General features: G+C 55.1%; 2 protein-coding genes and 1 pseudogene across 3 annotated transcripts in view; 2 read left to right on the top strand and 1 right to left on the bottom strand.

Annotated features, from left to right (window-relative positions):
* The first annotated feature begins 612 nt into the window (after nucleotides 1-612).
* THAP3 (THAP domain containing 3) lies at nucleotides 613-7,166 on the top strand. The gene is made up of 5 exons (XM_073233118.1): nucleotides 613-859; nucleotides 3,442-3,634; nucleotides 5,517-5,579; nucleotides 5,917-6,021; nucleotides 6,338-7,166. Exons 1-5 carry the CDS (start codon nucleotides 786-788, stop codon nucleotides 6,623-6,625), a joined length of 723 nt encoding a protein of 240 aa, XP_073089219.1. The 5' UTR covers nucleotides 613-785; the 3' UTR covers nucleotides 6,626-7,166.
* A 1,663-nt stretch (nucleotides 7,167-8,829) lies between these two features.
* DNAJC11 (DnaJ heat shock protein family (Hsp40) member C11) overlaps nucleotides 8,830-15,212 on the bottom strand; it is a 61,830-nt gene continuing 55,447 nt past the window's right edge. For both annotated transcript variants that reach the window (XM_073233116.1, XM_017641826.3), the window contains 6 exons: nucleotides 12,546-12,701; nucleotides 11,398-11,467; nucleotides 10,887-10,944; nucleotides 10,622-10,764; nucleotides 9,812-9,941; nucleotides 8,830-9,439 (listed from right to left, as the gene is read on the bottom strand). In XM_073233116.1, the coding sequence (XP_073089217.1) occupies nucleotides 9,414-9,439; nucleotides 9,812-9,941; nucleotides 10,622-10,764; nucleotides 10,887-10,944; nucleotides 11,398-11,467; nucleotides 12,546-12,701 (583 nt within the window). In that variant the 3' untranslated portion in view covers nucleotides 8,830-9,413. The remainder of the gene's footprint in view (nucleotides 9,440-9,811; nucleotides 9,942-10,621; nucleotides 10,765-10,886; nucleotides 10,945-11,397; nucleotides 11,468-12,545; nucleotides 12,702-15,212) is intronic.
* LOC118968634 (small ribosomal subunit protein eS27-like pseudogene) lies at nucleotides 13,071-14,456 on the top strand (annotated as a pseudogene).

The raw sequence follows: 15,212 nt of genomic DNA on the forward strand, positions 1-15,212 counted from the left end.
ACAATTTCTTGATAAAACTGGATTAGTTTAAGGCCCAGGGTGTTGGTAACGTGCATTTTAAAAGCTGTGGCCTCTGAGGTTCTGCAAGCAAGATTGGAATCTCCCAAGTGTTCTTTCTGCCCGTTCAATACTTGGGGTCTCCTGGGCCTGTTCTCTCAGCTGTGTCTGCCTAGTTCTAATCTGGGGCCAGTGGGTGGTCAGCCAGTACCTCCTCCAGTCACGTTTGGGCAGCCAAAATCTACGTAACACCTCTTCGAATATTGAAAATGCTGGCAAGCTGGGCGTTGAGCCTTTCTCTGGTGCCCCGTTGTCTACGGCTGTTGGTGGGTGTGGTCTTGGGGGTCTCCGAAGCTGGGAGGGTTGGTGAGATTTGCACAGAAATCCCAGTTGGGGTCGCTGGCCTGAGTGGGCCCAGCTATATCCTTGACGTGGCACCCAGGAGCCCGCCTGACAGGCGACAAGAGTCAACAGCTTGAAGGGATAGCCGACCAGCCGAGCTAGACTGCCTCCACCTCCCAGAGCCCCGCAGGCTCCGCCCCGCCCTCAGGCCCCGCCCTCCCCGGCACCGCTCTCCATGTTGCCCTCGCCGGTCCGAGGCGCTTCGCGACCCGCTGGTCCCGCCCCGCCCCGGGCCCCGCGCATACGCTCCCGCCCCGATCCCGCCCTTAGGCCTCGCGCCGGTAGGGCCAGCTCCGCCCGGAGGCCCCACCCTCGGGCCTCGTCGCGCCTAAGGCTCCCTCGCCAGCGCCATCTTTGATAGGGGCAGCCGGACCTGGCGTCCGGAGATGCCGAAGTCGTGCGCGGCCCGGCAGTGTTGCAACCGCTACAGCAGCCGCAGGAAGCAGCTCACCTTCCACCGGTGAGGGGCGAGGCGCCGGGGGGCGCGGGGTCCCGGCCGCGCTACCCGCCTCGCCCGGCCTACAGGCCGCGCGCGGCCCTGGCGGAGCCCGAGGCCTGGCGTGCGGGGCCTGTCGGGCCTCTGTCCTGCTGCTGGGGAGGCGTGCGGCCAGGTGCTCGGCGGAGACGCCGCGGCCCGGGGACAGGCGGGGTTCCGAACGCAGGAAGCCCGGCCCCGCCCCGGCCGGCCTGGGCGCGCGGGGAGACCGCCGGAGAGGCTGAGCAAGCGGCCCCCAGGCGCGCAGCCGTCCCCCAGGGCTGGAGGGGCAGGTGGGCGTGGCGAGCTCGCTTCTGGGCCGGGGACACGCAGCTCCAGCTCTCTGAAGCTTTTTGGTTGTGCATCCCCTCCTTGTCCCAGCGCCTTCCTCGTTCACCGGGGCAGTCTGCAGTGCAGCAGGTGCTCAGCATATATTTGCCGAATATATTGGCTGAATGAATGAGTGGTGGGGACGTTGCAGCTCCGTGGACACTGTGCTAAGCCCTGTCCAGGCCTATGCCAGGAAGAAAGGTGCAGGACCACGAGCATCCCAGGGTGTCGGAGTGGGGCCGCACGTGCCGCTCTGCGGGAGTCCCAGGAGGAGGGCGGAGATTTTGGAATCTGGGTACACTCCCAGTGCGCCCAGTGTGCCAGGCCGGGCTGAGTTACTGGGTTCTTGCCCAGGAGAGCTCGAGCTCAGGTGCCCATTGAATGCTGCAGGCTTTCTTCAAGGTGCCAGCCACTGCCCATTTCCCTGACCCCTTTAGAGCCTAACTCCAAAGGGCTGCTGCACTCTCACTGCCACCATGTCCTCTTCCTGTTACATTTTCGTTTTTAAAGTTAATGTTTTTATTGACGTATAACAGAGAAAAGTACACACGAATCAAGTACACAGCCCAACCAATTTCACAAAGCGAACACCTGTGTAACTTCCATGAATCAGAACATCGTCAGACCCCAGGAGACTCCCAACTGCACCCCCTTCCAGGTCCTCGGGCACTCCCCTGGTCCCCAAGGATGACCTGTGTCCTACCTTTTGTCAGGGTGGGTTGCTCCGGCCTGTTTTGAGCTCTGCAGGAGGGGAATCCCGCACTGTACTCTCCTCGGCGCTGTAGCTGATGCCGCGCAGCAGCCCTGCTGCCCTTTTGCTGCCGGTACTATTCCTTTGAATGGATATTCGAGGTCGACTGGTTCTACAGTTGAAGGGCAGTTACAAGCACATGGCTCTGGACATTTTCGCTGGCAGGAGTCTTCTGCTGCCTGTATCCGTTTCAGTCTGGCACCTGGGGGTGGAGTCGTCCAGTTCTCTCTGGAACCCATTCCAGTCAGACTCTTGTCCCCGCTGCTGCTCCCACCACGTTGCTGTGTCAAGTCCCCAGTGACCCCTGTGATGCCAAATGCAGTGGTCCTTCCACGTCTGAGTCAACCTCTTTGCTGCATTTGACACAGCTGACCGCTGACCCCTTGAGACACTCTCCCAGCCTCTTTGTCAATGTCCCTTCTTGGTTTCCCTTGCTGGGCCCTCCTTATTTCCAACTCTAGCTGTTGGAGCGCTCGGGCTGAGGGCGATGGCCCTGTATCATCTCTTTTCTACCCTTCCTTCCTGGGGTAGTGATCTCACCCCAGTTCCTGGCTGCCACCCTTTATGTAGGGACAGCCCCACACTGACCTCTCCAGACACATGTCCACCTGCCATTCTACTTCAGCACTAGGACATCTAAAAGGCACCGCAAATTTAACATTTAACATACAAAGCCAAACTTCTGATCCTCCAAACCTGCCCCTGGGACAGTCCCCTCCACAGTTTAATACATGAAATCTTTCCTTCTCTATTTTATGGCGCCTAGGCAAACCTTATTGCGTGGCTTTCAAAGTACACCCCAGATGGGCAGCTCATTGTCCTGTCCTGTTGACACCCTGGTCTGGCCCCCAGCTGCCCTCCTACAGCAGCCAGGGAGGTTGCGGTCTGTCATCCTCTGCCTCTGGGGAGTCCCGGTCCACCGGAGACCTGGTTCTGAGGTCCCCCCCTTACTCACACTCTCTCTCCAACATGCAGGCCATGCTCCTGCCCCCATGCCTTTTCTTGCTCTCCCTTCTGATGCCCACCTGGCTCACTCTCCCACTTCCTGTGGCCTCTACTGAAAGGTCACCTCAGGAGGCCTTCGCTGACCTTTGCCTACTGTTTAATCCTACATGGTACATCTGTTTGGTTTTCTGTGCTATAAGGAAGGTTCCAGGGGGGCAGGCTGGTCTCAGTCCTGCCCACAGCCCAGCCCTGAGAGCCAGGCCCGGTGCGGCGGCCTCCAAGGGACCAAGCTCAGACTACCCGGGCAAACGCAGTGGCAGCAGCTTGCTTGGGCTCTTTGGCCACATTCACAGGCTCAGGTGGCCTGCCAGGGATGCCGTAAACAGCCATGAGAGAAGCTTCCAGATTGGATGTGGTTTAGCAGAGGTTACTGAATTTTCCAAGCTGCCCAGTAAAATACTGGGGTGATGGAGCCAGCCTTCAGACCTGAGGGCCGAGTTCTGCTTTGCCGCCACCCTCATGCCCGTCCTTCGCCCCTCAGGTTCCCGTTCAGCCGCCCTGAACTGCTGAAGGAGTGGGTGCTGAACATTGGCCGGGGCAACTTCAAGCCCAAGCAGCACACGGTTATCTGTTCTGAGCACTTCCGCCCTGAGTGCTTCAGCGCCTTCGGAAATCGCAAGAACCTGAAGCACAACGCGGTGCCCACCGTGTTTGCCTTCCGTGGCCCCACGCAGGTGAGCGCACCTGATGTCTCCAGATGCATCCACTGCTGTTTGCTGGAACACCAAAGGTGCGGGGAGGCCTGCTGTGTGGGTGGCCTGTGAGCCTCGGGGTTTGGAGCCCTGCTGGTTGTGACCTTGGGAATTCACAATTTAAAGCCACTTTGAAATTAAATCACCCCCAGGACATGGATGCTATTGAAGCAGCCGACTGGCGAGGGTGCGAGAGCTTGGTCCCTGAGTTCCACTGTGGCTGGGCCACACACGGTCCGGGGCATGCAGTGAAGCCCTTCACACCTCTTCTTCCTCGTAGCCAGCCTGGGCTTCAGAAATTGTCATCGAGTCTGGAGACTGGGCCACTGCCACTCAGCAGGTTGCTGTTAGGGTCCTCCGGGTGCCGCACGTGGTCAGCCGAGGGCTCTGCCAGCAGCTGGGGGCAGTGTGGGCTGCGGCTTGGGGTGGGAGGGTTTGGGCATACCAGGAACAGCAGCGGCTTGGGGGCTGGATGGTGACAGGCTTGGACAGAATGGGTTTTGGGGAGCTCTGTGGGGAGGGATGTGGCTATGGGACACTTTGGTGTCATAGGTGAGCGTAGCCATGGTGGCCTGAGCCCAAGGTGGGTGCAGTGATGGGAGGGACCAAGCGATGGACTTTGCAGACCTGGGGGGCTGAGAGGGAGGGGGTCAGGGAGAGCAGAGCTCACTGGGCCCCTGGGAAGTGGGGTTCCCTGATTCTCTGAGGAGTTCGGTTCTGTGCACGTGGAGTCTGACTTCCCAGGGGAACGCTGAGGTGGGTGGTTGGCTGGGCAGGCAATGCAGGCTTGGCCGAGAAGTGCACGGATGGACGCCAAAGCCAGAGTGAGCCCGCAGCTAAGTAGTGGCAGAGCTGACAGATACCTGTGCTTGTTTATCTGGGTCGGGAGGGACAGCGGCGGGGGACACCGTGCAGTGGCATGACAACAGGGGTGCTGGTGTGCAGACAGGCCCAGCAGCCCTGCGCTGCGGCCTCTGCCCGTTCCTTTGCCCCATGTCTTCCGCCCACCTGCGGCCCCACCTTCTCCAAGTCTGTGCTCACAAGGCCTAGCGGAGGGCCTCCCTGACTAGTTCCCACTGCCCGCCGGCCCTTCCTTGCCTTCCTGCTCTTGGTCCTTTGGAGCCCCCGGCATGCTGCCTGGCACAGGGCAGGCATGACGCTCATCTGTGTTTTGTTGCTTTTGTTGTTTTAACAAGGAAGGCCTTTTATGTTACTTCTCCATATATTTTAAGTATTATTGTGGGGGAGCACCGAACATATGAGGTGTGGACACAGTGGCAGCCACAGGCTGCGGGGCTCGGAGACCCCACCGGGCAGCGCCCCGCCTGCTCCCCAAAGGCACGCGTTTATGTTTCTTCACTTTCTCAGTCGTGGTTTGATGTTTGCCCCTGAGGGAGAGGTGACAGTCTGACAGCTGGGGGACATCTGTGTGTAGTGCTTCCAGTGCTTGAGGGCAGTGTGAGGTTGGCCTGTGCTCAGCTTGGGGACACCTGGGGACTGACTGCAGGCTCTGAGTTGGATATTTTGTATTAGTGGCTGCCACTCATTGAGCAAAACTTGAGTCACCTACATGAACCTAGAAGCATGCCAGGCCCTGGGGTAACACGTATGAATTAGGTCCCTGGCTTCACAGGACCTGTTCATGGGCCTCCGACTCAAGGTTTGGGAGTTAGAGAAAAGAGACAGTGGGCTCTGTGGAGAGCTGGGCCGGGGTCAGGGTGCAGTTTAACCGAGCAACATGGGGCCCAGTGGTGGGGGCCAAGATGCAGGAGGCAGGCGCCCAGTGGGGCTCTTGGTGCAGACGCACTGGTACGGGTGAGGCGGGCCTTGGGGCCACCCTGCAGCAGCTCCATGTCTTTTGCAGCTGGTGAGGGAGCACACAGGCCCTGCTGGCGATGGGAACAGTGCCGACTCTGGGAAGCAAGCGGTGAGTCTGCCTGGCGGTCACCTGGCGCTGGGCTTGGTGGGAGGCGGAGACTTTGTTATGCTTTCCTCATCAGCTAGTGTTTGGATCTCCTAGTTTTCTAGAAAAGGGAAATCAGAAGCTTCTCAGGCCCCCTTTCTGTCTGACACACCGGTCAGTTGAGGTTCGTTACAAGTTTGGTTTGTGCCTGAGTTTCAAGGGTCTGGTCCTGGGCCTGTGGAAGTGGAGCCAGGCTGTTTCTACTGGTCCCCTGGCTACAGCTGCTGGGACAGCGTGGATGGCTGAGGGGCGACCAGTGTCTGCTCCGCTCAGCTGCCCGCTTCTGCCGCGCCCTCCCCAGGTCCTCCGTGAGGTGGGGTCTGGGGAGCACGGCCCAGCAAGCACTATGGACACTGCCCTTGAACTGCTGCAGCTGCCCCCAAATGCCGGAGACCCTGTAGAACAGGTAAGGCACTGGGCCCGGGAGTGAAAGCAGCAAGAGGGAATTTGCTTCCCCCAAAATGAAGAAAACTGGTGTCCAAGCACGAGCACTGTGACACGGAGCCTGGGTTTCAGACCTTTTTGATGAAACTAACAGCTGTTATTGGGGCAGACTCGTGTCTCAGGAGCGCTGTGGCATGAGTCCTGCAGCCGGGCCAGGGCTGAGTCTGTGACCTGCCTTCCTCGGGCCCCTCCACCTGCCCCCTTCCTCCTGGGCACAGGTCTGCCCCATCCTGGCTGTTGGCCTCTGGGCACCGCTCACTTTCACTCACTGTCCTTAGGTCTTGCCACACAGACTGGAGAGAACAGCGTCCCCTGGTCAGCGTCCCCTGGTCAGCCTCGCTGGGTCCAGGCCCCTCTCCACACAGCCATCCGATCACAGCTACGCCCTTCTGGACTTAGATGCCCTAAAACAAAAACTCTTCCTGACTCTGAAGGAAAATGAAAAGCTCCGAAGGCGCCTGAAGGCTCAGCGGCTGGTGATACGGAAGATGTCCCACCGCCTCCGTGCTCACCAAGCCGGGGAGCCGGGACTCCAGGCCAGGCCGCAGCCGGAGCCGCGGAGCTGAGCCGGACACCTGGGCTTCTCAGAGCCTGTGGGAGGGGGTGGCAGTTTTGGGGTTTGGGCTCGGGACCTCTCACAGTCCTGCCACTGCCACTCAAGTGGCAAGTGAGCCACGCCAGGATGTCTTGGCAGGAGCCAAATGCGCCTCAGGTGAAGTTTAGCACCTTGGGCTGGGAAGGGGCAGGGCTGGGAGGACAGACTCGGTCCTCCCGGGGGTGATAGCCGTGGCTGTTTTCAGCACAACTGGGCGATTTCCTCACATGCACAGCACAAGCTGCCACCCTGGGCCAGCGTGGCAGAGTCCCCGGTGGGGAGGAAGCACACTGCTTTGAGGGGCGGCCGGGTCCAGGGAAGGGCTTGGTGTGTGGGGTCACTCCCACCCTGGACACTGACTGGATGGGGGTGGTTGGCCTAAAGTGGGCTGCACAGCCCCCTGCACTGCTTGGATAGCAGTCTGAGTGGCTGAGAGTGGCCCCTGCTGTCCTAGAGTGCCTCCTTTCCTGGCCTGGGCTGAACAATATAATAAAGTGTCTTCCTACACTGTAGGTTTTCTTCCTTTACTTAAAAACAAGTATAGGTATTCCCAGGTTTTTGAAAATTCATGTTAATGCCCACTCCCTTTTATGAAAGCCCTGTCTTAGTACCTACTTTAGCTACTACAAAGAAATCTGAAGGATATTTTCACTTTTATAAAAAAGAGGCACAAAGAGCACCGCTGCTGCTGGAGTGAGCCGTCAGAGGGGCAGTGTGCACCCCGGCAGCAGGAGGGGCCCCACCACACTGGGACCCACACCCAGCACCTCGGTGTCGCTCTGCCAGGGCCCCGAGCCTTGTGAGCATCTGTGCTTCATCTCCGTGTATTTTGTGCCTGTTAGCAAGATGTGTCTTCTGGTATCAGAAAAGTCAAGAAAGGTGATTTGTTGGGTCTGGGAACCCTCAAAAAGCTTTCCACATAAATCTGTTTTACACCATCTTGGCTTATGAAAAGTTTGAAAGGAACCCTCCACTTTGAGAAAGCGGGGCGAGCCTGTGAGCTGTAATTCCAGGTCTGCGTCCTGCAGGGCTTTGCCGCTGCCAAGACTACTGAGCTCCTATTTCCTGTCTAAAGGAGGGACCCACCTTTGCTTAAAAGAAAAAAAAGGGTGACTTCAGTTAAAAAAATAGAAGAATCCTAGCTTAAGTGACTAATAATGGACTCTCAGGCAAATGTCTAGTGTAGAAAACTGAGCTATAGCTTCAGGTTAATAAGCCTCATGGCTTAAAAATGGGTTTAAAGAGTGAGGAATAAAGCACGGAAGGAGGGCTTGGTGGAGGGGCCGCCCCCCTTATTCTGCTCACTCCTAAACGTGGACATACAGATGCATGGAAGCGCTACCCCCGCCTTCAGGACAGGTTTATTGTGGGAAGCAGGTGCCGTCTGTACAGTCCATTCCAAACACAATGAAGAGAACTGGAGCCCAAGGGCCACCTGCCTCGGAGGGAGCCCGTGGCCACGTCCAAAGTCAGACTCAAGTAATGCAACGCTTATTGCACAATTTACATTCAGAGCAGCAGCCCAGAGAAAAACTTATTTAAAATGGAAAAAAAATATTATAGAATTGGACAACCGAACTGTGTTTAGAAACTGGAGGAAGGTGAGCTATTAGTGACCATCCAGTACGGACGTCAGGGACGTCGGCCTGTGGAAGCTGCAGGACGGCTGTCAGAGCCACTGCCGACCAGGGCCTCTCTGCTCACTGGTGACTGTTACCGCAGCTGACGGACCGGCCTGCCCAGGAGTATCCCGGCTCCTAAAATACTCTGCTTCCACAGAGGAGGGAAGCGAAGGCAGAGGGCCTGGGGCGCCAGCACCAGGAAGGACTCCGCAGCGAGGAAGCTGGAGCCGGCAGGGCGTGGGGTCTGCTGGCCGCGAGCGAGGGCGGCAAGGCGGCCCCAGCTCAGCGCCCGGGCTTTGGCGCGGAGGTCCCTCCTCTCCCTCCTCGGTCCGCCCGGTCCGTCCGGAGCCTCTGCACCCCGTAGGCGGGCCAGGCTGCGCGGGGCGCGGGGCAGCTCCCTCCGCCCTTCCCCACAGGACAGCGGCCTCGGGAGGAAGGGGCCGTGACAGGGATGGGCCTCGGGACCCGAGTCACACCACCCTGTGCCAAGCCGGGTGCCGGAGGAGCGACGGAGAAGTTCTGGGAGAGGAAAAAAGGCTAATTTCCAAAACCATTCGTTGTCAGATAAAAAGCAGATTTTTATAGACCCACACAATCCTCTCCAGATTCACTTAGTAATAATTCAGCAGGAAAAGGCGGTTTTCGGGAAGTTGACCGAACAGTTGCTCACTTGACCTGGAGACCTCCGCCCGTGAGAATGCCTTCCTGCCTTCCTGCCTTCCATTTTGCTCTCCAGGTTCAGTGTGGATTTTAGGAAAAACAGTTCACAGTCCTATGTATGAGGGCAGGACATTCCATAAATACCTCAAGACAGACCTTGAGCCGCTGGGTGGCCGCGTCTGCACATGTGCCGGAGAACGTCTGGGGGCCCAAGGCCCTTGTGTCCAGGGACATGGTCCTCGGGAAAGCAGGCCCGGCCTGCACTGTGGCTCTGGTGCCAGTGGGCTGCCTCGGTCCTACCCCCAGCACCCGAGAGAACAGGTGTCTGCACCCCTCACATGATTACAGGGTGCCACCTGACAGGAATAATATAAAATAAACACATCTGATGTCTGGGTTTTCTCCCTGTTTCCAAATTTGTAGACTCCCAGGAAAAGATTTTCTGTAGCCTCTTTTTAATCTGGTTTCTCAACCAGTTTATCCATCTGCATCAATCCTGTGAGCTGTAAAAGAAAAGACAGTGCAGTGTATCCAGAGGCAACTGTTTTCATGCCCCTTTTCTACGTCAGGGCCTCCGTGCGTACCAGCCCAGAGGCTGCCTGGCCTGCGGTGAGCCAAGCGCAGACCCAGAATCAGGTTCTGGAACAGGAAGGGCGGCTGCACTTGCTTCACATGCGGCCACCAGCTGCACTTTCCAAGCAATGAGCTGATTCTCCCCGGAAACAGCTGGCACACCCCCGTGCCCAAGCCCGCCATTTGGGTGGGTGACCAGGGAGGTGGCTACTGCCCCACACGGACATCCTGGTCCCTATCAGTGGCTAAGGCTTCTCGCTGGCTCATGCACGGGGCAGGTAACACCAAGGGCACCTACTCACACTGCTTTGGTATCCGCAGCGCCGCGCCATCCTGCGCCATCACCTGGTGCAGGGCACCTCGGAACTGGTACAGCACCTTGAGGCTCTTGTCCTCGCCCACACACGGGTCATAGAACCCAGGCAGCCCGGCCTGCAACAAACAGGTTCTCGTCTGAGAGGCGACCTGACACAGCTGCGGAGCCCCAGGGCCACTGTCTGCTGCCCCCTGAAGGCACAGCGTGGAAGCCCTGACTTCCCCTTGGGAGTGCCCACGGAAGATACACACTTTGGAGCTTGAGGAAAAAGAAACAAGAATTTCAGAGGAGAGTTGTCTATTTAGTCCTGGCCTTTCCTCTCAATACAGACCCCTCCAGGACACAAATCCACTCTCTTCACAGCAGCCCCACTGGGACAGAGACGCCAGGAGACTTCTTCTGGGAGCCTGGAGTGCTTTGGTCTGGGCTGACCTGCATGTTGACCTGCCTTTATAACTCACACCCAGGCTCCAGCGTGAGCCTCAAAGGTGCCACGGAACCTCACAGTCTTTCTGGAACAAGGCAAGGAATGGACAGAATGTAAGCCCTGCAATGGGAGGTTGTATGTTCTGCTTGCTGCTGTACCTGGCACACAGTAGGCACTCAGTAAGTGCTTGCTGGTGGATGGACGGAGGAAGGGAGGGAGGGAGGGAGGAAAGGCCCCATGCGGCTCTAACTTGGGTGCCAGCAGCATGTGCACAGCGAATGCTGGCACTGTGGAGGGTGCCGCTGCGATGAGAGGGCCAGGGCGTCCCTGCCCTGACACCACTGCCGTCTGACCCCGCGGGCGCCGTACCTTGGAGGCCTCCGTGAGGATAAGCTTCGAGTCCTTCACCAGGCACTGCAGGGGCACAGTCACATCGATCACCTTCACTTTCTCGCTCTTCCTGCTCTTGTCGTTGACGAATTTCCCGTACCAGGCGTTGACGATGATGAGTCCTGAGGAGTGGCTCAGTCAGAGCGGGGCAGGCCTTGGCCGGGCACCCAAGCACGGCTGGGCAGCCAAGTGCTCTTTTGAGACCCCAGTGCCCACCCCATCCCGAGAGGCCATGCCTTCTCACCCATTCTGGACTCTTCTGCCTCAATTATTCTTCGGACAGATTCCTGCATCAACCGAACCTGCAAACACCAAGAATGGCTGCCGTCAGGGCCTTTGCTGGGCTCCACCTCTCTGGGCAGGGCCACAGCCCTGTGCCCGGGTGCATTTTAGCCCCTCTGTCCACAAAAAAAAGAGTTCACTTTAAAGGGAAGAAAAGAGGACAACACCCACCACTTTTACAAAACCCCAATAGGCCTTCTGAGGGTTACTAATCTTTAGGTCAGGGACTGAAGTTCCTAGTGTTGCATCGCAAAGGCAATAAGGACTAAATGACCACTGATGTCACTGGGGAAGAACAGCCCGAGACCAATTTGCAGTGTGTGAGGGATGCCCCCTAGAGCCCTTGTCTAAGAACGTGGACTAGAAAGGAGAGATGCTTGCGTGCGGTCGGTGTTCTGCGCAAGAGCGTGAGAACATTCAGAGATTCACACAGAGCAAAAGGGTGTCCCGGCTGACGTTCGTGCAGCACTTACGGCAGCTTCTGCCTCTTGCTTCTTCTGCAGAATGTCAGTAGCTGTGCTTTCCCTCTGCTTTTCCAATTCCCTTACGCGAGAAAAACACAAGCCACACATCAGCGTGGTGTTACCCAGCAGGGAGACAACAGAGCCCTGCGCTGGACCGGCGCCCGGCAAACAGTCTGCGATCGTACTGCATTCCTAGTTTTAGAGCTCTAAAAAATACTTCCAAGACGATCTCAAGCAAATCTGTTCATAGGCCTGTGCAGAGATCTTTTCGTTCCTCGATGGCTCTCCCCACCTCCTCACCAGAGTGTACAGGAGACCCACTGCTGTGGGAAGAAGACCCCACCTGATAATCTCAGGGAAGTGAGAGGTCACATAAGCAGGTGAGAATCCTAACAGATGCCACCAACCTTCTGGGGCTATTACAGAACCCTTTTGGTAGGGACAGTGCACAGTGCTTTAGAGAGCTGCTTCCCCCTTTCGCAGACCACAGGGATGTCAGAGCAGCACGCGCCTGTCCCATCAGGAGACTTGGCCCAGCACATTCCTTATTCCTAGCCTCAAGCCTCCTGGGGGCTTAGGACGCTGAACTCTAGTGATTCAAAGGCTGGAGGGGCCCCAAAGAACAGATTTGTGTCTTTCCCCCAGTTCTCTTAAGCTCAGTGATAAATCAGATCATCATCAACTCATGAATCTAAACCACCTCTCATTTTAAAAGAAACTACAAAACAAATGCCGTTGCTATGACTTCCAAGGCCACAGTTAATGCATACTCTGTATATAAGAACTCAGAACCCATTCCTATTTAGCTCAGTGCCAGGAAAAGAAATGGTTACAATGAGGAAAAAGGAAAACTTTTTTTTTTAAATTTCTTGTGGTCAGTTTACAGTCCCAACAATTCTGTAAACTAACTCTAATCTTTTCTGCAGGCGGGAATAATAATGAAGGGATAATAGGAGTACTACTGCTAGTGGCAATAAACAGCTAACATTTAGCGAGTGTCAGTGTGGGCTTGACACCACGCGAACACTTTACATGTACTAACTAGGGTAATTTTCCTAGTAACCCTATGGGTAGGTTCTGTTATTGTCTCCATTTTAAAGATGAGGAAATGGCACAGAGTTGCTCAGGGATGTCCCTGTGGCATGTTTTCAACTCACTTCTCTTTTTGAGCCCTGAGGTATGGTTTGATGATCAGACGGTGCATAGCAAAGTAGACCACGAGAGGCCCCACGGTGGCATAGAACACAGCGCTGGGCAGAAGCTGATCCGTCAGATGAATGGGGAAGAAGTAAGTCTGACTAGCCCTGTTTAACCTGAAAACAAAAACAAAGTGGCCAAGATGAGTCAGGTTCCCAGGGAAGCGCATGGGGCCTCAGCCTCAGGAAGGGACTCTCTCAGGTGCAAAGAACCAGTTAGAAGGAACCCAGAACTTGTTTCATAATTCACTTCCCTTTGCTAGTGCCTGGTCTAAAGTTCAGCCATGGGATTTGCTCTCTGTGACAGAGGCTCGACTACCACCTGCCCTCCAGAGCAAAGCAACGACTGATGCCCGACCTGAGTACGTGTGGCCTGGAAATCAGGAGTGGACACTCTGCCAGGTGTCCTGGAGACAGAGTCATACCTCTGTCCTCAGTTCATCTGTTTGAAAGAAGTGTGAGTCGATTTCCAAAGTTAGCAGATTAATGGGGCTCAACTCCCGGGATCGGCTGAGCAGCTCCAATTGGGCAAATCGTCCACAGGTAACAGCCATCAGTTCTGGACCACATACCGCAAACAAGGCTGTCAGGTACTGGGGAGCCACAACAGGCAGGTAGATGCAACGGAGGGCTGAAACTTAGGCAGCTGGAAAGAAGCCTGGGCAGCTTCCTGTTTGTTGACAGGTTTGTTGACAGCTTTCAGGCTGAGGGCAAGCCTCAGTCTTGTACCATATGGATGCTTAAAAACGGAAACAAATTTACAGTCCTATCAACTGAACAGTCAGAGCTCAAGAGTATGGAGCAACCACTGCAGCTGGGAAATGAGGGGGTCTCCCAAGAGGAAAGTCATAGATGGGGAGCCCCAAGTTCTGTGTATACATGCACAGATCTCCAGCTGACCTTTCACCCATCAGTGGCCTGGCTGAGGGTAAAACAGGTGCTGTGTTCCGGCTCCTGCCACATAGTACGAGGCTGAGTCTGCAGTCTGACTTCAGCCAAGTTAATTCCTTCTAAAAGGAAAAATCATATTTTTTTGGGAAACGTAACAGAATACAGTGTCTACAATGTATTGTTCACAATGCCAAGGATACCAAACCAACTACTCTACGTGTCTGGGTACAAGAGAGAAATATGAACAGGAACCAACCCCAGATGACCTCGATGTTGGAGCTTGGCAGATAAGCAACAATTTTAACTATGGTCACTGATATAATAGTCCCTGGGAGGCGAGAAGGGTCAGTGTGCCGCAGACAGGCCAGCTGAGGTCACCCACCATGAAGGAGAGAGGGAGAGGACTGGGGACAATCGGGCAGGGCCTCAGAGGGGACAGAATGGGGCAGCAATAAATATTTGAAGGATTTATGGCCTCAGAGTTCCAAATTTGATGTAGGACATAAATTTATAGATTCAAGAACTTCAGCAAATCCCAAGCAGCGTATATACAAAAAAACCACATGTAGGTACGCTATAGGTACAAACCGCTGAAGACAAAGGCAGAAAAGAAAAGAGTTGAGTAGTCAGGCAAAAAAAAAAGATATTACAGGCAGAGGGGTAACGGATGACTTATCATGAGAAGCAATGTAGAGGAGGAGCCCTGGCTGAGCTTGCAGAAGGGTCAGTGTGACTTTGGCTAGAGATGTACTACACACGCCCTGGGATGAGGACAAGAAGAAACCTAAAAGGAAATGGCTAGTTCAAGGTCCAAATTCTTATTTTGTGGATGTAAAGTGTCCAGGCAGCTGTAAGATCAACATGGTTTATAGCCATGCCCAGACAGTGTTCCTGTCTAGGTTGTTCAGCAGTGTTATGCCAGCCAACAGCAGGAAAGGCCAGACTCACAGAAGGTGCTTATTTAGAAGAAAACAACACTAGAGACCTACACAACTTCCTGAATTTGTGTTACATCACAGAAAGCCTATCAGTTCAGTAATTTTCTGCTGACCTACCAAGGTAATGTAATCATGCTAAATTTTTAAGGTACACAATAATGATCTCCTATGTTGGTGTCAGTTTTTCAATAAAGGTTTGCTTATGGGAAAAAACAAACAAAAGCCCAAACAAAAAACAACAAGTCAGAAGACCATAGGGTAACATCTCTAGAGTGCTGACTGAGAGACCTGAATCAGCTAACTCTGAATTCTGTATCCAGTGACAGTAAATATCCATCAGTAACAGCAACTCCATAATCCGTAACACTCAGAACCCAAACAATAAAACAAAGATTTGAATACAGACTTCACTAAAAAAAAAAAAAAAAGATATGGATGTTAGCAGTAAGCACATGAAAGGATGCTCTGCAGCTTAGACATCAGGGGCACGCAAACCAGACCACAACAGGGCACCTACACCTGCTGCTTAAAAATGACCACGCCAAGGGCTGGTGGGGCTGAAGAGCGACTGGACTCTCGTGCACTGCTGGCGGGAGAGAGGAAACCCCCGCTATGCAGCACAGAGGGGTGCTTTCTTACGGAAGTTAAACACACACCACCATGTGCCTCAGCATGCTTACTCCGAGGTATTTACCCCCCAGAGAAAGGAAAACATGTTCACACAAAACCTGTTTGTGGATGTCTACACTGGCTTTATTCATAATCGCCCCAAACTAGAAACAACTGAAATATCTTGAAC

Source organism: Manis javanica, chromosome 4 (genome assembly GCF_040802235.1).
Source record: "Manis javanica isolate MJ-LG chromosome 4, MJ_LKY, whole genome shotgun sequence".
NCBI classification, from domain to species: Eukaryota; Metazoa; Chordata; class Mammalia; order Pholidota; family Manidae; genus Manis; species Manis javanica.

Excerpts from the sequence above, each read along its gene's own strand:
- THAP3 (XM_073233118.1), top strand. The coding sequence starts at position 786 with ATGCCGAAGTCGTGCGCGGCCCGGCAGTGTTGCAACCGCTACAGCAGC. Across the intron at positions 860-3,441 it reads AAGCAGCTCACCTTCCACCG|GTTCCCGTTCAGCCGCCCTG; the intron begins GTGAGGGGCGAG and ends TTCGCCCCTCAG. Across the intron at positions 3,635-5,516 it reads CCTTCCGTGGCCCCACGCAG|CTGGTGAGGGAGCACACAGG; the intron begins GTGAGCGCACCT and ends TGTCTTTTGCAG.